The following is a 22537-nucleotide window of genomic DNA, read 5'->3' on the forward strand; positions in this document are numbered from 1 at the left end:
TTTATTAAACGATGCAACACCGACACATATCTCGTACGCACATGGCACCAGTGAAATACTGGACCTATGCCTGTGTTCGTCAAATATGAGTCGCAAATTCATAAATTTTCATGTTGGTCACGATATAGATAGTGACCACCTTCCAGTTTGGTGTATCTTCAATCTCACCCCACTTAAATAAAATCATAGTGAGAGACCAACTGAACTACAAAAAAGCTAATTGGCCAGTTTTCCAAACTATATTAAATGAAACCTTACCTCCAGAAGTACTACATATTGCCGCGGACGCATCAGATATAGATGCATACTGTCATATCATCTCTGAGTGTCTAAAACATGCAGCCAACAGTTCGATACCGAAACAAAAACACTTCACAACAACTCATTCATGGCAACCACATAAAGATATAATACACTTAATTAAAAACAGACGTATACTCCGCAGACAGTACATTCAAAATCGCAACCCCACACTTAAAACTCAGATAAACACAATAAGAAATAAAATACGAAACTTAATCAGACAACAGAAACAAGAAAACTGGGACACCTTCTGTTCCGATCTAAATCATAAAACTGATCCTAAACAATTCTGGACACATTTGAAAAGATTTACAAACACAGGAACAACAAAGCAGTATATCCACCACTGGAACTGGATGGAGAAACAGCATACACTAACACAGAAAAAGCCGAGATATTTAAAAAACACCTAGAAAACACGTTCAAAACACATCATGAACCAGACATGAACAGATACTTTTATAATACAGTCACAAACTTTATTGACCAAAACAGAAGCATTTTTACACCTAAATTTCCAGTCAACAATATTACACACCAAGAAAAAACAAAAGACTGGAGCACTCATCAACTGGTAAAACATATCACTGTTACAGAAGTAGTAACTGCTATTAAAAACACAAAAAACAAAGCTCCTGGAGAAGATGGTATTCAAGCTATCCTCCTAAAACAAGGCACTCAGAGATTATATGAACACCTAACAGCGTTATTTAATCTCTCACTATCAGCTGGATATATCCCCGTTTCTTGGAAGGAAGCAATAGTATTAATGTTCCAGAAGAAGGAAAGTCAGCGAATAAACCAAACAACTACCGCCCGATTAGCTTAACCAGTTGTATTGTGAGACAGTCAGAGGATAGTGACGAATTTTCCTTGAGTAAGTATTTCTTATTTGATTTTTAACACATAAATCTTGCACTTACTATTTATGAAAGTGTTTTAAGAACGTTTAAAGAAAGACATTCCCTAAGTCTCCCACGGGTACAGCGGTAAGTCTACGGATTTATAACGCTAAAATCTGCAATTCGATTCCCCTTGGTGGACTCAGAAAAGAGCCTGATGCGACGTGTACTAAAAGGAAAACACACACTCTGAAATAAAAACAGTCAACTATAATACCATATATTCTAATTATATTTCTTTTTTATTGGCCCAACATGGCCAAGTGTGTTAAGGCGTTCGACTCGTAATCCGAGGGTCACGGGTTCGAATCCAGGTCGCACCACACATGCTCGCCCTTTCAGCCGTGGGGGCGTTATAATGTGACGAAATCCCACTATTCGCTGGTAAAAGAGTAGCCCAAGAGTTGGCGGTGGGTGATGATGACTAGCTGCCTTCCCTCTAGTCTTACACTGCTAAATTAACGCAGTGTAGCTTTGCGCGAAATTCAAAATAACTATTTTACTCTTTTTCGTGGATGATTAATTAAAAAACAAACGTACGTGATTTAATCACCGTAAAAATATATCGTGTGTTTCTTGTTCAAACAAGATAATTAATTGTTTGCAATAGGGAAGGAATAATTAGATACTTGTATTCTAGCGGCCATGAGGGTTACGTCGCCATAAGGGTTACGTTGGAATCTCGTAGCACCCGCTGTCAGTAAAGGTTTATCAGTATCAAATGAAAGGCCTGTATCTCAGCTTTCAGGAAATGTATGTTAGATAGACAGATAAGTGGTGAACTAAACAGATACGAGGGGTTGAAAAAGTTTACCTATTGTTTGATGCGTGCCACAGAAAGAGCATAGATTTTAACAAGGGGAATTTATGAAAACCCCACAGCAGGTATTTAAATTAATAACTTGCCATGTTTAATTATTATAATCTAAAAAATCATGCTGGGGCCTGAGTTTGGCACTTACCCCAGTTTGTGCTGGAAACGTGACCGTTATACATGCATGACACATACATGTCTCGTACACACATAACCACTGACCAAAAACTACACAAGGCGCTTTTTGTAAACTTCTGTACGATCTCCTTGTCTCCACTTCTAGCCATCTTCATTCTCTCCAATCATTTCAATTTTCTTATGTCAGTTTCATATGATCTTCATACTGTAACTGGTACATATGTCAGTTTCACATGATCTTCATACTGTAACTGGTACACATGTACTTAGAATATCCTCATTTCGGCTGGACAAAAACATGGTATACGTTTTCGTCAAGCATTTATACACGAATAAAGGTACTGCATTATAACTAAAATTACCAAACATACATCTATTGGCGTATGAACTTATAAACAATATCCTCATTCGGTATTTATTATGTTGTTCTCATAAGAATATACTAAACGTTCAGTACAATACGCTTCTTATCCAAATATAGAAAAATGAGAAAGAAAAATAAAACATGATGGATTAGCATGTAAATAATAGCAGAATGTTTGTATACTTACATCGTTAGAAACAAGTTAGGTTTTACATAAGTTCGCGGAAAATACAATCACTTAACAAGTTTATCGATACTTGAAATTCGCACTAAACAATAGACAATAAAATGACATGCTACAGATATCATTGTTGTAATGGTGCTTTTAACATGCTTTGTTACATTACAGGTATCGTTGTTGGAATGGTGCTTTTGACATGCTTTGTTACATTACAGGTATCGTTGTTGGAATGGTGCTTTTGACATGCTTTGTTACATTACAGGTATCATTGTTGGAATGGTGCTTTTAACATGCTTTGTTACATTACAGGTATCATTGTAGGAATGGTGCTTTTGGGGATTATCATCGTGATCCTTGTGATTGGCTTCCTGGTAATTAGAAGGTAAATATTTTGTACGTATTTTAGTTATAGCCTCAATTTTATACTAACTATAACGCAAAAACTGTAACTGTTTACCATACGTTATGATCAACAATGATAAACAGCCATTATTGACATCCATTTAATTAGTTGTAATTAGCTATAAAACTTAACTTTTAATGGTTTGCCATGACCTGGTAGTTAAAATACTCAGCTCGTAACCTGAGGGTCTCGAGTTCGAATCCCTTTCCTAAATACGTTCGCACTTTCAGCCTTGGAGGCGTTATAATGTAAAAGTCAATCCGACTACTCGGTAGTAAAGAGCAACCCACGATCTAAGAGCGGATGCCTTCCCCTTAGTCTATTACTTTAAAATTAGGAACGAATACTGCAGATAGCCCACGACATTTAATAACAGGTATCTTTATATTTCAAGTAAACCATTTCATATTGACAGTATTTCTGTTTATGAAAATATTTTAAAAGAGTAACGATCGTGGTACCAGCACTAACTTTGAACTGTCAGACACTGATAAAAAAAACATCCTTGAACGGAAGTAGAATACGTTAACACATTTAATATCATTTACCTTTATGGAACGGAAGTAGAATACGTCAGCATATTTAATATCCTTGACCTTTACTATTTTCCATCCGTCTGAAACTGAAAACAAACATACAGTTACGACAGAAAGTGTTCATACCCCTGCGTCCCGAGTAGTTTTTTGCTCATAACTTAAAAAGTATCACGATATAGACGTATAACATATTATAAATATTATACTAACACACATCTACATAAATTTTTATGTAAATTAGACGACAAATAAACTGTTTATAAACAAATAACGAAAAATAGGAAGAGCAGAAAGTGTTCGTACATTTCAGAACGTGTGAAAAAACTGATATTCCCGTAAAAATTTTGTTTAGTTTGGCGATTAAACTACATTATACCATTTCAGAAATAGACACTTGGTTCATAATTATTAAAATTTAGCCAGCAAAAAATGTACTTCCGGCAATTTAGCGCTGTCTCCGTCATTATCTGCTTGGTCATCATGGCGAACAGGAAACAACTGCCCAGTGATTTAAAAAACCGAATTATTGTAAAATACAAGTCTCGTGTGTCTCTTTCCGGTATTGCTACACAACTTAATGTGCCGAAATCTACTGTTCAAAGCATAATTGCTAAGTTTAAACTAACAGGATCAACTGCTAACCTCCCTCATCCGGACGCCCCACCAAAATTCCAGAGAGAACCAAGAGAAACCCTCGTTTAACACGTAATGACATACAGAAACTGGTAAGGAAAACTGGGGTTGAAGTAAGCACCTCTACAGTTACGAACATGTTAGGCTCTTCTGGGTTCAAAGCATGCCGTCCTCGTAGAACTCCATATTTAAAACCTGTTCATTTAGAAGCACGATTGAGGTATGCAAGAAAGCATGTAGATAAATCCTTTACCTATTGGAAGAGTATTCTTTGGTCAAACGAGACTAAAATTAAGCTTTTCGGCCACAATGATATTCGCAATATTTTCCGTACGAAGGGGGAACGAAATCTTTTAAAAAACACCGTCCCTACAGTTAAACACGGAGGTGGCTCGATCATGCTATGGGGTTCCTTCAGCTTTTCTGGTATAGGCAGACTTCACCGCGTTAACGGAATCATGAAAAAAGAATAGTACGTTGATATATTAAGCACTTATATCAAGAATGATGCTCAGAACTTGCGGCTTGAGCGTCGTTGGATCTTCCAGTACGACAATGATCCTAAGCAAACATCAAAATATGTGCAATCCTGGTTGCAGAGGAACCATATAAGCGTTCTGGAGTGGCCATCGTAGTCATCCGATCTCAACGCAATTGAAAACGTTTAGCAGGAATTGAAGACCAGGGTTCATCAGCGTTATCCGAAAAACTTGCAAGAGTTGAAGGCCTTCTGTAAAGAAGAATGGAAGAAAATACCAGTCAAGTACTGTCAAACGATCATGGAGGGCTATGAGGAGAGATTGCGCCAAGTAATTCACTTGAAAGGCTACACAACTGACCATTAGAGTAGACGCACAAACACTTTCTGCCCCCCCTATGTTTCGTTATTTATTTATAAACAGTTTATTTGTCGTTTAATTTATATAAAAATTTATGTAGATGTGTGTTAATATAATATTTATAATATACTGTACTTTAATTATCCTAATCGTGATACTTTTTAAGTTATGAGGAAAAAACTACTCACGACGCAGGGGTACGAACACTTTCTGTCGTAACTGTATGTTCTCATATTAAACACCATTGACCAAATACTTGGATAAATATTATGATTTTACATAAAAAGTTATTGTACTGCTTGGCCTGATGAAGCTGCACTGGCGAAATATTGACCGAAATAAAGTTTTTTTGTTATTATTTGGAGAGTGAAGGTCGTTCTTTGTTGTTGCTTTCTAAGTTTATTGACAAAGTGTATAAATCTCTGTAATGTGTAATATAAATTATGAAAAATAACGTAATTCTGTTACACATACCTTGGTGTTAATACACTACGTTATCTTTGTTAAAACAATAAACAAAATGTATCCTTGTGTTGATGTAATATGTCATTGAGTTAATATAATATACAATGTAAAATTTATCCTTGTACTGATATAATACGTCATAGTGCTAGTAGAGTACGCTCTAAAGTTTATTTAGTGTTTCATGTTCTTTCTAAGTTTAACATAAGTCATGTTGCTTGTACGCTGTAGGCCCAAAACATGAGAAACTTCATTATTTGAAGAGTAAATAAGCAAACCAATTTCCCCGAATTTGATTACTGCTCCAGCTTCCTTCTACTACCATAACTAAGTTTTTGTAAGCTTCAGCCTTCATCGAGACAAATAAAGTTAAAGATATGTCTGATTTCTAAAGAGGCATTATTTTTGGATCTGACTAGCTGGAGACTTAATAGCCAAACCTAGGAAACTGATTAGGTAATGAAACGCTATCTCAAGTCTATGTGATATCGTATAAATCTGAACAAACTTCTGTAAACAGAGGAAACTGTACCAGAAGGAAACTCTTATGAAAGAAATACAGATGCAGTCAACAAGGATTATAACGGCGAATAGGAACTAAATAGTAATTTAGTTCTAATTTCTAATTTTCAATTTTTTATTTAAATTTGATCGCTATCTACTTATATTTTCATTACGTGTAACAGTTATGTAACAGATGTAATTTTGCTCAGAATTTTCAGTGGCACAGCGGTATGTCTGGGGACTCACACCGCTAAAAACTGGTTTTCGATATCCGTGGTAGGCAGAGAACAGATAGCTCATTGCGTAGCTTTGTGTTTAATTGTGAAACGCACACGCTCGCTTAATATTCCAGATAGTACGCACGCAAGTTCTTTGAATTCTGCACATGCGCCTTTGTCGTAAATTGTATGATCTGATGAAGAATGCTAGCTCGAAATGTCAGCTTTCAATAGAAAAAAGTTGTATAAAAACGTGGCTATCGTTCAAGCTGTTATTTGATTTTAATATCTCGCTGCCTGTGTGGTTTTAACTATATTTGTGGTCAACAATATACCATGAACATCACAATATCTGGAAGCTGATTATTTGTTATGTCCAGACAAATCACCGGTATAAACAGCCATCTATGGAACAATCAATAGAGGGATAAAAAACAACAGAATAATCCATGTAAAGCTATCTCAATCTATCTTCGTAAACCATTTTGACATAGTTTTCAAGATTCAGAGTGTATTCACTAAACTTGTCACTACAGTTCTCACAGAACAATGTCCGGCCTAGACGTCCAAAGCGGCAGATGAGAATGTGGCGCTTTCCACAAATCATATGATCAGGAAATGTCTAAATCAGAAACTATGCAAAGTCTTGGAGACTCTCTCCGTAGATTCTGATAATCGTTGACCTCTTATTAGGGCCCGGCATGACCAGGTGGTTAAGACACTCGACTCGTAATCTGAGAGTAGCAGGTTCGAATCCCCGTTACACCAAACATGCTCGCCCTTTCAGCCGTGAGGGCGCTATACTGTTTCAGTCAATCTCATTATTCGTTGGTAAAAGAGAAGCCCAAGAGTTGGCGATGGTTGGTTATGACTAACTACCTTCCCTCTAGTCTTACACTGCTAAATTAGGGACGGCTAGCGCAGATAGCCCTCGTGTAGCTTTCCGTGAAATTCAAAACAAACCAATCTTTTACTAGAAGCCAGAATGAGAAGTCACTTCTAGTTGTGACAGTTCTTCGCTTCCAATTCACTCGCGTGGGAAACTCGTAGTTAACTTCATAATAACTAATTTTTTCCGCACCTCTGGACTCCAGATAAAACAGATAGAAAATCAGCGCACCTCAGAATAAAACAATGTTGTATCCTTACTTTAATATAATGGATTGTGTGGTCATATATTGAATACACAATGTTGTATCTTTACTTTAATATAATGGATTGTGTGGTCATATATTGAATACACAATGTTGTATCTTTACTTTAATATAATGGATTGTGTGTTCATATATTGAATACACAATGTTGTATCTTTACTTTAATATAATGGATTGTGTGGTCATATATTGAATACACAATGTTGTATCTTTACTTTAACATAATGGATTGTGTGGTCATATATTGAATACTTATTTTGATCCAATTCGTCCATTTGTTTATATATTTATTTATAGTGTTGATATAACACTTTCTTGTGTTGATATAATGTGTCCTTTTTTTTCAGTAATATTGTGAACGAGGTTACTCGTTTAATGCTTTATATCATATAGATTAGCTCGTGCATATTTGGTACTATCCGTATTAAATAACTTTCGTTACCTCTTTAATATTATATAAAGGTTTTTTTTTTTTCAGAAGAAGGAGTGCTTCAGAAAAACAGAGTGTGTCCCTCCCTTCAAGAGACTTTGATAGCCTTGGATCTTCTTGTGTGGCCAGCACTCGTTCTCTAGCAAATGGCTCCCTCTACCAGAATGAAGATTACTATTCAGAACTTCCACTGGAGAGCATCAGTCAAAAGTCTAGCGTTGACGACTTCACCAAGAAGAATATATCTCATATTGGTATCTACAGTAATTTGGATCCCTCTGACAGCTTATGTCGCATAAATGTGTCCGAAAGCTCGTACAACTCAACGAACCCTTCCATTAAACGAAAGAGTAAGTCTTCAAGCAGGAAGAGTTCTACTTCTAAAGAAAATGTTTATGAAGAGATTCCGTTTACCAGAAATGCTCTGAATAATCTAAAAAACATGCAAAACGAATGTGACAAGAGAACTCATAATGAAACAGTGCTTTCTTCAGACGCCAATAACAGTAAAAATGAAGTGATTTTCTTGCCTTCGACTCTTGAATCTAACTCCAAACCTTCAACTTCTGTGATAGACCCCGCTATCTTAGCGTTATATGCGAAAGTAGACTTCGAGAAAAAAAGAAAATCGAGGATTTCAAAAAATCAAAACAGTCCTAGAGGTTTCGAGTCTGATAAAGAAAACGCGACGAATTCAGACTTAGGAACTGAAAATTATGATGCTTTAAGTAAACAGCCACAGTCTTCAATATTTAATGACAGCAACACCGAAGAATCAGGTAAGTTTGACATTGCACTTTTCCGACCACGAAAACGTCCCCCCACTCCGGTTAAGGACACAGAATACCTTGAAAACGAGGGCAATCACACAAACAGTGCAAATAAACAAATGTCTGCTGCACCTTGCGTTTTTCTCGACAACACTATATACGCTGGGAACAACGATAATACCACTTTCATGATTGAAAATGATTTGTATTCTTCCGCATGATGAAAATAATCCACCAAATTAGCAAGAAGAACAAAACGTTTACAAAAATCTCAGTTTACGAAATGATGAATTTGTGTTTGATTAAAAATCCTGGAATCTTGTTATTCAATAAAAGTAGGAAAAGAATATTAAATGACGAGAAAGATTTTTAATAATTTTTCAAACTCAAAAAACGTTCAAATAAACGTAAGTCTTTACTAGACTAGCATAACCTACCTAAAACCGAGCAGGTAAAGCTATATATCTTTGTTAAGTAAAATTAATAGTAAATATTTTAACTTGTGCAGGCTCTCTTACGACTGAAAGATGCATTTAGAATGTGCTTTGTTTCTCGTGAGTGTTCAAACAGTGCGTGTACTTTACATGTATCTGTAACCAAAATCAGTAACAACCACATTCTGTTAATAACATTTAGGACCCCGAATGACAACGGAGCTTCTCTGATCAAAACCAAATATGTTTTTCATTTTTTGTATATGTATTGGTGTTGGAAGCTGACATTATGTATAGTGTATAATATATTCAAGAAAGGCTAACCTGCTTGTGTTAATGATATTTCTTACACAAGGACTTTATAATTATTCAAAGTAACATAAAAGAATTACAATTAAACTTATCATAAGGCATTAATATTAGACCTATTATATTCTTTAACATTAGATTCATAAAATGTAATAGGCTTAATGCTAATGTCTTATGAAAGGTATAATTGTAATCCATTTTGTCGCGCGATGAAAGGCGTGTACACCATACCAGTTTTTGATGTATGAAATATGAAAAATTCTTTTGCGGCGTTGATTTGTTATTAAATAAACGTGAACGTAGGAAAAGTACGAGTTATTATGCCTGTATGAAAAGTTTCTGCAAAAACACGTGATAAAATCCATGTATATTTGACGTTTAATATATAAACACATGGAGAAGAACGTATATCATCTCTCTATAAAAATTGACATACATCAGTAAAGACGCGTGATAAATTCGAGCTATCAACACGAAACTCGTACACATTATTTATGGTGATAATACGAAACGCACAAAAACTAGGTTTCACACTCTAAAAACTTGTCTATTATGTTCAATGACTTCTTCTTTCTTGTGACATAAGAAGGCAGTTTCAGGGCGTCCACGATCCTGCAAAGATTGGGGGTTTTAGTAAAAGAAAATTGTAAAATATTACAAAACCTGGAAAATCCCTGAACAACTTTAGTATCTTAAAATAAACGTAAGTTATACTGCTTTGTGAGAAATCCCTGAACAATTTTAGTATCTTAAAATAAACGTAAGTTATACTGCTTTGTGAGAAATCCCTGAACAATTTTAGTATCTTAAAATAAACGTAAGTTATACTGCTTTGTGAGAAATCCCTGAACAACTTTAGTATCTTAAAATAAACGTAAGTTATACTGCTTTGTGAGAAATCCCTGAACAACTTTAGTATCTTAAAATAAACGTAAGTTATACTGCTTTGTGAGATATTTCAATTTATTGACATATTCTTTAAATGTAATATTGGTCATTATTATTATTATTTTTCATATAATTCATTATATTTTATTACAACTAATATTAAAAACTATTTAATACATTAAAATGTAATATATTATGGTCTGCCATGAGCTTATGATGTCTTGTTCGAAGATCTTTCTTTGTAGTACTCTGATCTAAAGAAAGTGTTTTTGAAGTGTGATTGCCTTTTTCTAATTATTTTACAAACTAGAGCGATGGTAATTGGATAGAATTATGAGGAAATTTCAGAGTATTACAATTCCATTAATGTTGTCCGGAAAGTTGGGGATTTGGGAAGAAAGTGGCCACTCTGATGCCTTGTTCAGAATTTCTTTGGTTTTATTCTAAATCTGAGTAGTGTATCCTTCGGCATAACATTTAATAATTAATGTGTTTATAATCTCAGAAAACTTAATCTCAATTTATTTTATTCACCAATAAAGTTTAATACCAGCAGAGTCCTTTTACCATGACAACTGCCACTGTTTTATTTCATCGACATGTTGTTCTGGTTATTTATATAAATAACCATTAACTACAGTATACACAAACAGTTTATTCTCTGTAGTGTAAAGATGTGGTTTCGAGTCGAAAGATAATATTATCATCAGAGATACTGAAAAAGAAAAATATCGAAGACGTTGTTATTTTCAAAGTTACACCGAGTTAACTGACTTAAAAGTACACAATATATGAATAGAACTTTTTTCTTTGTAGTATTTATTCGTTTAAACTTGTATTTTACTTTTTACCTTGCCAACAATAATAATGAAATATATCGACTTGTTAAATAATGCCGCCAGTCACACACACCCCAAATTAAGCGAGACAGTTTTAACTGCAGTGACTTGGGCAAGAATAATGTTATGGTGGTACTGAATTCGTGCACTCCCTATAAAACTGTAACTACACCAAGTAGATACAATATTTACACAAACCATCTCAGCAGTAAACTTAATAATAAAAGCTAAATATACTTAGATTACATAACGATGGTTTTTACACTGAAAGGTGTTTTCAAAACGTACTTGGGCCAAACATTACTAGGTTGTTAAGGCACTCGACTCGTAATCTAAAGGTCTCGGATTCGAATCCCTGTCATACCAAACATGCTCGCTCTTTCAGATGTGGGGACGTTATAATAATACGAGGCGCTGGGTGGTGATAACTAGCTGCCTTCCCTCTTGTCTTACACTGCGAAATTAGGGACGGCTAGCGCAGATAGCCCTCGTGTATCTTTGCGCGAAATTCAAAGCAAACTAGGTGTACTTTACGTGTCTGCAAACAGAAACAAGAGGTAAACACACAGACGCTACTAATGATATTTCGAACCCGAACTTTAGCTGACGATTCTCTGATATACACATTTGATATTCAAACCGAAAGGACCTCTTTACTTTTACATTACGAATGTCGTTATTTTTCTGGTACAAATGCCACAATTTGTGAGCTTCTAAATAAGGAAAAGATTTATGTCATTTGATGATGTAATTAATAAATTAAAACATTAACTTTTTCCCCAATTAAACAAGATTTCGCTACAAGGAAATCATAACGTGGTATCGAATAATCTTTATAGAATCACAAGACATCCACGAGGTAAATATGCAACGTATTTCACTGTAATAAGTCTATTTCTTTTTAAGTGTCAACTATTGCTTTAATTACAACGAAAATCTCACTTGTCGTCAGTTTTAATAATCTTTCATATTTAATGTCTTTTTTATACTTTCAAAAGTTTACATTTCGCGGATCGAATTATAGACAATATGTCTGCTTTATCTGAACAATTTGCCTCATTAATATGATGTATAATAAAAATAATTATAATAATTATAGAACAGTAGTAATTCACGACGCCGTCATTAACTTTAAACAGGCCCCATCATGGCCAGGTGGGTTAAGGAGTTCGACTCGTTACCTGAGGATCGCGGGTTCGAATGCCCGTCGCGCCAAACATGCTCGCTCTTTCAGCCGTGTGGGCATTATTATGTGACGGTCAATCCCACTGTGAGTTGTTAAAAGAGTAGCTCAAGAGTTTGCGGTGGGTGGTGATGACTAGCTGCCTTCCCTCTAGTCTTACACTGCTAGATTAGGGACGACTAGCGCAGATAGCCCTTGAGTAGCTTTGCGCGAAATTCAAAAACAAAACAAAGAAACTTTAAACAGCTATGTACGCAATATAAAAAAATAGTGGGTAGGCAACCTTTTGGTCGAATGACCGGTTACGTTCTCCAAAAAAAAAGGACAACTTGACAAAAGTTATGTTCCAAATTTCAGTAGACGAATCTAAATCGAGGCCATGAAATTTATGTTTCTACATTGCCAGTAATCTATTAATATTATAAGTTAAAACAAACAGTGGTAAAATACTTTATTATTCATTGCTACAAAATTATAAAATAAAACTAGCGCTGGTCAGATTTGTTTTGTCATAACTGTGCATTTCACGTGAGCAATGCTTTAACACAACAAAATTCTGACCGTTGGATACAATTAACCAAATACCGCACGAGAACCAGTATCAACTGAAAGTAGAACCCAATCAAATTGCACTTTATATTTAATATTATGGGAACTGAGGATCAGACCCAATGAAACAAATTTAGAGTTCACTTTCTAATCAATAGCGAAGTGCTGATTTTTAATGTGTTTTTTAATAATAGGAAATGTGGTTGTACCAAATGGTTATGTTAATCCGTTTTCGATAATTTTATCTATATTTAATCACTTCTAAAATATCTTTTAAAGCTATCTTCTCGGGAGTAAAAATATATTCACCATAAAAATTTCAGTAATAACTTAAGGTGATATATAAACAATTTTTTTAATGCACATTTATGCCAAAACAATACAGGTTTTTGGATTTCAAGCTTAGAAGCCACAAAAATAGGTGTCCCCCGCTGGTACAGCGCTAAGTCTACATATTTACAACAGTAAAATCGAGGCTTCGATTTCTTTCGGTGTACTCAACAGATAGCCTAATGTGGCTTTGACATAAGAAACGCACACACACACAAAAGGTTTACTGTGCGTTTTGGCTTCAACACGTGGAGAGTAAAAATGAAAGTCAGGGCTTTGTTGAGCAAGTACAATATCGCTTTCTATAATTTATGATAAATATAAAACACATTTGTATTTAAAATTATTTTTAAATTAAACCATATGACAAGTTTGTTTGTTTGTTTGTTTTGAATTTTCGCACAAAGCTACTCGGGGGCTATCTGTGCTAGCCGTCCCTAATTTTGCAGTGTAAGACTAGAGGGAAGGCAGCTAGTCATCACCACCCACCGCCAACTCTTGGGTTACTCTTTTACCAACGAAAAGGGGGATTGACCGTCACTTATAACGCCCCCACGGCTGGGAGGGCGAGCATGTTTAGCGCTACTCGGATGCGAACCCGCGACCCTCAGATTACGAGCGCATGCCTTAACGCGCTGGGCCATGCCGGGCCCCATATGACAACATAACTAGCATAACGTGTACAATGTGTCATTTTGTCCACTGTTGGTAATACCAAACATGTGAGGATAACACTGGTAAAATAACTTATTTCTGTTTTGATGTCTGTCTTTGAATCTAGTTAACAAAGGATATAGCAGTTGTGTAAACATGTTAACAAAGGATATAGCAGTTGTGTAAACATGTTAACAAAGGATATAGCAGTTGTGTAAACATGTTAACAAAGGATATAGCAGTTGTGTAAACATGTTTACTTCATGCTATTTACAATATGCATAGTTTTGCACACAAACTTTGTGTGTAATACGTTTTCGTCCGAAGCTCAGCCCCAGAGCCTGTTGGGAGAGTTTACAGCACTCCCCTGGATCACCTAGCGAGATATGTCTCTTTTTTTTTTTCTTAAAAGAGTCAACAACCTCAGACAAAAGGTGTATTTTTTATTATCTAATTACTTCTAAGATCACAAACGCCTGAAAGGCTGTTTTTGGATCTCAGTATTTTGTTTAAAATTACGAGCAAGTTGTCGTAAAATTTGAATATCGGTTTATTTTTATCTTTCCTTAAATTCCAGCCTATAGAGGGGGTAACGGTGTAATCGTCAAAAATAAATTAGCCCAAACACGAAATACCTTATTTAGAAATACGGAGTGAACCGAAACGCTACTTCTATTGCAGTTATTAATACTAATTAAAGACTACTCATAACGATGATTACAGAACGATAAATTAAAGAAACAAATCATGAATAAGTAAGAATAGGTCGTAAAACTATGTTAGATAGAATGGCGTTAAAAGTTTGTTTTTAATGGACAACACTGCTTTTGTATACCACTTTAATGATATACTGATCCAGACCATGGTATTATTATGACAATATTTTGGGATTGGTTTCATCAAGGTAATAGCACAGGCTCTTTGGTATTACCCAAAAATGGAAGCTAAAGTAATGTCTATGATAATACCTTTAAACTGTTAGCACTCTCAAATTAGCATAAATACTTTGATTGTACTGTGATTCACTAGAAAATAAAAATACAATGTGATAGACAGATGTTGTATTTAACCAAACTTGCTCACATACAGTCTTAATAGAATCTAATAAAGCTAAGATAAACACTTACTGTTTTCAAGTTATATTAATGAAACTTCGTGCATGGTTTCTTCTTGTTAGTGATTTACGTTCGGAGAGGTTTCCAAAACCAACAAACAAACTAAATCGTTAATATGTTGTACAATTTTTTATAATCAATTATATGCATTCCAATTTGGCCCGGTATGGCCAGGTGGGTTAAGGCATTCGACTCGTAAGCCGAGGGTTGCTGGTTCGAATCCCCGTCGCACTAAACATGCTCGCCCTTTCAGTCGTGGGACGTTACGATGTGTCGGTCAATTCCGTTGGTAAAAGAGTAGCCCAAGAGTTGGCGGTGGGTGATGATGACTAGCTGCCTTCCCTCTAAATTTACACTGCTAAATTAGGGACGACTAACGCATATAGCCCTCGAGTAACTTTGCGGGAAATAAATAAAAAAGCGTTCCAGTTTAACGTTAAATAATCGAAAGGCTGTCATTGGTCGCTCTAGTCTAAGTTTAGTATTAAATTAATATAGGGGTGAAATTCTCGAGAGGTAAAGAGGTACTGAAGCGGACGAAAGAGATGTATGAGCATTAAAAAAAACATGTAAAAGTAGCTCAAATAACTCCTGGTACTAGTACCACCTTAGAAAATAAGTTCCTGTGTAAAGTATCTGCAAAATTTCACGCCTGAATTAATAAAATGCTTGTTTGGTTATTTTTTAATTTCGCGCAAAGCTACACGAGGGCTATCCCTAATTTAGCAGTGTAAGACCAGAGGGAAGGCAACTAGTCATCACCACCCACCGCTAATTCTTGGGCTACTCTTTTACCAACGAACAGTGGGATTGATTGAAACATTATACGCTTCTAAGGCTGAAAGGGCGAACACGTTTGGTGTGACGGGGATTCGAACCCGTAACCCTCGGATTACGAGTCGAGTGTCTTAACCACCTGGCTATGCCGGGCCCAATAAAATGCTATCGGTGGTCGCGGTACGTTTTAAGTTTACTGTTAAATCAAGTACGTACTACTTGCGGTCGTTCTACGTCTAAGCCTTAGACGGTTTTACTGTGAAAATAATTAAACAGTATCGGTGGTCGCTCTATTTCCTCGTTTACTGCTAAATTAATGAAATGCTTTCCATGTTCGCCGTGCGTCCCAGTTAACTGTTTTAAAAATAGATCTCTTCACTCAACGTTTAAAAATAGCTTTCCTTCAGACTAGAATCACTCAAGTGTATACTGATAAATTGAGTTTTTAATGAGGATAAACTTGGTTTGTTTATTAATTTGTCGTTTGACACAAAAAAGGTACAAGATATGCGATCTGTACTACGTACACCATGGGTATTGGATCACGAACCATTCGATTTTACAGTTCGTTTTGAGATGAAATAGAAAAGCACAGCGACAGTTCGTTGTTCAATTAAAATACAGCTAGCTGGATAAAAGGCCCGGCACGGCCAAGCGTGTTAAGGCGTTTGACTAGTAATCCGAGGGTCGCAGGTTCGAATCTCGGTCGCAACAAACATACTCGCTCTTTCAGCCGTGGGGGCGTTATAATGTGACGTTGGTAAGAAAGTAGCCCAAGAGCTGGCGGTGGGTGGTGATGACTAGCTATCTTACACTACTAAATTAGGGACGGCTAGCGCAGATAGCCCTCGAATAGCTTTGTGCGAAATTGAAAACGAACAATACTTCGATAAAATGTTAAACATCTTCAGTTATCACACTTCATGATTAAGATAGTAAGCTGAAGTGATTTTATTGTCTACTGCCCTTGTAAATATTTTTCTGCGTTGGGATTCAGTAAAAATAGAATTCCTTTAACAAAAAAATGTTTTGTGGCAAGGATAAGGAGGAAACCTTATCACCACGAGACACATAAGATAGGCAACATTAACGAGAAACATACATTACCACGTATCTGTATTGTGGGTGAGAGACTGACAGGATATTTCGTTAAAATAACACATATATTAACTGTGCATGCTAAGAACCGTTGTTAACATGATACAAAGAACCGTTGTTAACAAGATACACACAAAGAATCTGTGATGACGAGAAACCAACTTAAAGAAAAATGTATCTCGAGACGGCTAGTATGGGTATTAAAACTTTAATTAAAATAAAGTACAGGTTATCCTGCCGTCTTGAGAATACGTACAAACGATCGTCGCATCACGATGCATTAAAAGTTAATAAACAATAAGCAAAAATATCGCTTTCATGTTTGTAACATTAAAGAAAGAAAAATTCAAATAAAGCATTAACCTTCTTGAATATGTTAAGTAATAATAGAATAAGTGCTAAAATATGTGTGTTCTTATCTAAATGAAACAGTAAATCACTTTAAGATTGTTATGGGTACGTACTACAACATGATGTGGTTGGGTGTTAACAACTGATGATATTCAGTTATTTCAAGCAAGTGGTAAGACAAAACCTCAAGTAGATCTAACGATCTAAAATAGAACTTATATGAATAGGGTACAAAAATATATCATCATTTATACCTTCCTATTTGAGCTAATTTATTTTGTATCTGTGTGCAGGTTTCACATAATGTGTGGTCTAGAAAGTCTTCTGTCAAGTTGCTTTGTTCCTTGTCATTCTTTTGAGAAGTGTGAACTTTTACCAGTGTGAACAGGACTGTAACGCTGCACACAGTGCAGGAATGTCGACATTTAATGCCAATGATAGTTCAGGTAGCATCTCTAAGTTAGAGTCACCTTATTATTGAAGTATGAGTTACAGTAGTGAAGGGACGTGCAAAAGCGAATAGAACACTTTGACCAGTTGAGTGATGAGTCTCTGCTCTCTGGTAGATTGGTTTAGCCGATAGTCAGGTAAGAACATAAAGACCGTCTTATTCAACTGTGATCGTTAAGGTAAAGAAGAAAGATCTGTAAAGAATAGATATGGTGAACTCGCTTCATACCTTTAGGCAAAAGACATCTTTGATGGTCTCCCATATCATAAAGCTATGATTAAACCCGATGATACAGCAACAAGGATAATCAATCAATGAAAAGAATGGGTGTTCCTTGCTTTCTGAGCTATAGGGAGCTACTGTGAGGTACACTGTATTATTATTACACAGCCATCTAAAGTTGTGATGGTTAGATCATCGCAAGATTACGAGGACTTAAAGGAATTCACAATCTTGCTTTCTGTGCCGTTGAGCGAAGCCTCACGACAGAAGGCATACATAATATATATTGGATAGTAGGAGTTACTTGGTTAACACAGTTTAAGGCGGCTGGTACCAGTAGCTGTAATGCATAAACAGTTTACGCAACTGAAGACTAGAGACGATTTTAAAACCTCATTTGAAAGGGTGTTGTGACCATTACTTTACAGGATCCTGAGTAGTTTTTCCAAAGGCAAAACACCAGAGGTTTTGCGAGGATCACCCAATTAATCTGGCTGACTGTCAAGATCTCTACTCGATCTTTTCCGGTAAACCTTACAAATATATGACTTCACGACTTTGAGAAAGTTGTGTTCCATCTAAGTGTATATTGGTATGTACTGTAATAACAGCATTAATGTTGACTCTGAATTATAAAAAAAGTAGCTGAAACTTCTTAGCTTTGCTTAATTATGTCAGTCATAATTTATTAAGTGAAGCCTGAAAAAAAAGGATTGAGTGTAACGACACTAGATGGCAGCACATTACTGTATTTCAACTATTATGAAATTGCAAAATTACCAAAGTTGTTTGCGTGGGAACCAAAAGCATGCAGTTTTATACTTTCAAATAGGAAAGTGTACCAGTCACAAGTGTAGCGTTATTTAATTTGAATAAATTATACATTACCTTAGGCGTAAGTAACCTATAAATTAAAACAGTGTATATGGTTTTGCCCTTCTCAGTTGAAGATATATAACATCCAGTAAAGCAACCATCCTCTGTTTCATAAGAGTGTGTTGTTTGCGATTTAAGAAAATATTGTATACTTTGTCCATTATTCTGTATCCAGTAGCTTTCTCTCTCAGATTCAATTATTGACAAGTTTAGTACTTTTCATGATAAATATTGTTGTGAGCAAAATTTTTAACATTTTAAGTGTTTCTGTTGTTGTTTTTGAATTTCGCGCAAAGCTACACGAGGACTATCTGCGCTAGCCATACCTTATTTAGCAGTGTAAGACTAGAGAGAAGGCAGATAGTCATTATCACTCACCGCCAACTCTTGGGCTACTCTTTTACCAACGAATAGTGGGATTGACCGTCACATTATAACGCCCCCACGGCTGAAAATATAAAACGGGCAATTATATATGAATAAATGATTCAGTTCAATGCATATCAATGAATTATTCAATTAATAAGCTACATGATTAATTAATTAATTTGTTTTTATCGATTGATTAACGAAGAAATTATGCAAATAAGTTTATAAATTAGTTGGGCGCATGAGTTAGTTTCGGAGTTTCTGTTCAAACGTTTTTTTGGTGGAGTCAGACTATGCGTGGATGTAGCCTCTAACAACTTTAGTGAAGAAATATGTTAATTGGTTATCGTTACGTACACTGGACTTGGCATTATTGTTGCAAAATAATTGAAAAAGAACACGTCAAAACATAACGAGAAAAGTCCTTTCATTGCGGATGCCAATTTAATTCAGATGGATAATAATTATACTCTATACACTTTTAAAAATTGGAAACCTTGAGTTTTTGAATGAGTGCAAAAGCCTGAAATTAAAATCAAAGTATTTTCTAGTTCAGACTTAATATATTTTTAATTATATCAGTAATCATCCAATCAGGTCCAGGAAAGTGTATAATTGAAAATAAAATCACTTTTCTGTTCCCAAGTGCAAACATTAACCTGGGAGTTATTCTGAGTTTGCTAATGGAGAACGAAGCCACTTAAACCTAAAGCAAATAAAAACGAACCCAAAATCGTTGATACAGAGACATTTAGTTAGTATCTTTGTCAAATCGATTGAGTGTGTGTTTGTTATAGCAAAGCCTTCGCAGGCTACTTGCTGTGTCCACCGAGGAAATCGAAACACTATTTTTAATGTCGCAAACCCAACGATTTACCATTGTCCCACTGAAGTGCCACATCGACTGAACGTCATATTACTAAATCACTGGAATTGAAATAACTTGTTCACGATTCCACTTCATTAAATGTCCGGCAAATGGATTTTAAAATTAAAATTGTATCCTTTTTTGCTTCTATTTTTTCCTTGTTATTGTGTAAGAGTTGTACTTACAGTTCTAAGTGTTTAATTTCTGACAGAAATTTCAAAGTTAAAAGTCAAAATTAACTAATTAATTTGCTTTGTAATTATTATACGTAAAATTGTGCTTCCTTAGCGGCAAATCTGCGGATTTCTAACGTTAAAAGACCAGGTTTCAATACCCGTAGACTTGGCATGGCTACATGTTTAGGGCGCTCGACTTGCAACTGCGAATCCGATTCCCCGCCCTACCAAACATGCTTACCCTGAAAATTTTTAAATTCGTCTTGTAGCTAAAATAATAAAAAATATATAACTTGCCCATATATTACAACTGTATAGTAATGGATATTATAAAATTGGAAAGTTAATTATAAATGGACGAGGCTTCGCGTAATACTCTAAATTACAAGTCATGTTATCTTTGTCATTTTTGGCTCGGCATGACCAGATGATTAGAGCGTTCGACTCGCAATCTGAGGGTCACGGGTTCGAATCCCTCACACTAAACATACTCGCCCTTTCAGTTGTGAGACATTATAAAGTTGCGGTCAATCCCAACATTTGTTTGTAAAAGAGTTGTCCAAGAGTTGGCGGTGAGTAGTGATGACTAGCTGCTTCCCTTCTAGTCTTACACTACTAAATTAGAGAAGCTAACGCAGATAGCCCTGGTGTAGCTTTGCGCGAAATTCAAACCAAACAAAACGACACCCATGGTGAATTCTGTTTTGAATTTCACTCAAAGCTAGTCAGAGACTATCTGCTGTAGCCGTTCCTAATTTAGAAATATTAGACTAGAGAGAATGCAGCTAATTAACACAACCCACCGCCAACTCTTGGGCAGCTATTTAACAAACCAAATGTGGAAATTACGGTAACATAATAACGTCCCTACAGCTGAAAATATGAGCATGTTCGGTGACGGGAATCCGAACTTCCGATTCGCAGACTGCGAGTCGAGCGCCCTAATCATCAAGCCATGCCACGTTGGGCACAGCACAGATAGCCCAATATGCAACTTTGTGTTTAACTGCAAACAAAAACATATAAAATTCAAGTTAGCCGTATCTTCTGTAAACCAATAAGCGTATTTTAATGGTTTGTTTGAGGTGAAAAAACTCTTAAGGCTACTATTGAATGAGTACATCCGAGAGAAGTGAGTCATATATTTCATAATAGTTTGTTTTTTTCATAAAGATAATTTTAAACATTTAATGTAAGATTAGGTATAATATTGTTTTGAGAAAAAATTAAATTAACATTAAAATAACAATATTTCTAACGGGAATTGAAAGGATTGATGATAAACATACAAATAGGCTTAACACTTCTAATAAAATTACACTAGACTGCAGATTATTTTCATATTTCTCACAATCTGTCCAATAAAGAACTTAAAAAGGGAGTCTGTACAAAATCTTTTGGCAAACTAAAGAGAGATTTGAAATGCTAATGTTACACACATATTATTTTGAAATTCATAACAGTACTTGGTATTTTCAGCCTGAAGGTAGACTTTATAAACAACGTGTAGTAAACTGTTACGTCAAAGACCCAAATGTTCAGATAATGCCACCACTAACTTAGGGCTGTTGACCAAGAGAAGAACAGCCAGCTAGCTACATAAACCGCACTTATTCTTAACCGAACAATGATATTCACTGGGAAAATATAACGTCCTATAACCGAAAGTGCAAAGTATGTTCAATAGAATTTTATGATTCAAACCTTTGAATCAAACTTACGATTTTAAGGCTTTATCGAGTCACTTGTCAAGGTTCATTGCCATACTGGGCAGTGGGTCTAAATCGTTGTATCCACACTGGCCTCGAAGGCACTTCCCACAAATGCCACACTTACAATCGATTTTCATATTTTCCTGTAGTAACGTTGCTTTATTAATGCGAGATCAATACACTTACTCACTGAATATTGATAATATGTTGATATATGTTTTTCGACCAGCTATGGATCCGGTTTTACAAATCGCCTACATTTTGTCCAATCAGGTTTTGGAAAAAGTGTTAAACATAAACGAATGATCCAGAATGACTTGAAAAGCTAGGTTCTGCAAAATACTGTGAGCCTGATCCGTGGAAACACTGTTAAAATACTTAATGTACTCCTTTATTTAAATGTTTACTTAGTGTTCAATACAGGCGTTGAATACTACTCCAAATCATATTTGAAATAAGTGGTTTTTAACTAACAAGCTCATTTTTTTTATTTAAATTCTACGTAATTTAACCTCTGTTTTGTATCTAAGTTTCTAATACAATGTAAATAGCTCAAATATAAATCATGATCGTATTTACGAATTTTAAACAATCACAGATAACCTGAACTAGAAAGTATTTGATATGTAGCTTCGTATATAAATTTGCTTTTTTTTTCGTAAAACGAGTTTCATAAATGATACTA

General features: G+C 35.4%; 2 protein-coding genes across 3 annotated transcripts in view; one reads left to right on the forward strand and one right to left on the reverse strand.

The window, feature by feature from the left end:
* LOC143256014 (uncharacterized) overlaps positions 1-22200 on the reverse strand; it is a 58415-nt gene extending 36215 nt beyond the window's left edge. Inside the window, exons 1-2 of one of the 2 annotated variants that reach the window (XR_013030962.1) lie at positions 21862-22200; positions 10858-10997 (exon numbers count right to left, since the gene is read on the reverse strand). The gene's annotated coding sequence lies outside the window, so the exon portion shown is untranslated. Of the gene's footprint in view, positions 1-10857; positions 10998-21861 lie in introns of those variants that run through there. The other variant, XM_076512565.1, reaches the window with a different exon arrangement.
* Positions 1103-9005, forward strand: LOC143256013 (uncharacterized). The gene is made up of 3 exons (XM_076512563.1): positions 1103-1180; positions 3012-3084; positions 7930-9005. Exons 2-3 carry the CDS (start codon positions 3026-3028, stop codon positions 8870-8872), a joined length of 1002 nt encoding a protein of 333 aa, XP_076368678.1. The 5' UTR covers positions 1103-1180; positions 3012-3025; the 3' UTR covers positions 8873-9005.
* Positions 22201-22537: the final 337 nt, after the last annotated feature.

This window comes from Tachypleus tridentatus, chromosome 7, assembly GCF_004210375.1.
Source record: "Tachypleus tridentatus isolate NWPU-2018 chromosome 7, ASM421037v1, whole genome shotgun sequence".
In the NCBI taxonomy this organism is placed as follows: Eukaryota; Metazoa; Arthropoda; class Merostomata; order Xiphosura; family Limulidae; genus Tachypleus; species Tachypleus tridentatus.

What these genes read in the sequence shown, in the direction of transcription:
- LOC143256013 (XM_076512563.1), top strand. Translation starts at nt 3,026, where the DNA reads ATGGTGCTTTTGGGGATTATCATCGTGATCCTTGTGATTGGCTTCCTG. An exon ending in GGCTTCCTGGTAATTAGAAG is followed by an intron (nt 3,085 to 7,929) that starts GTAAATATTTTG and finishes TTTTTTTTTCAG; the next exon opens with AAGAAGGAGTGCTTCAGAAA.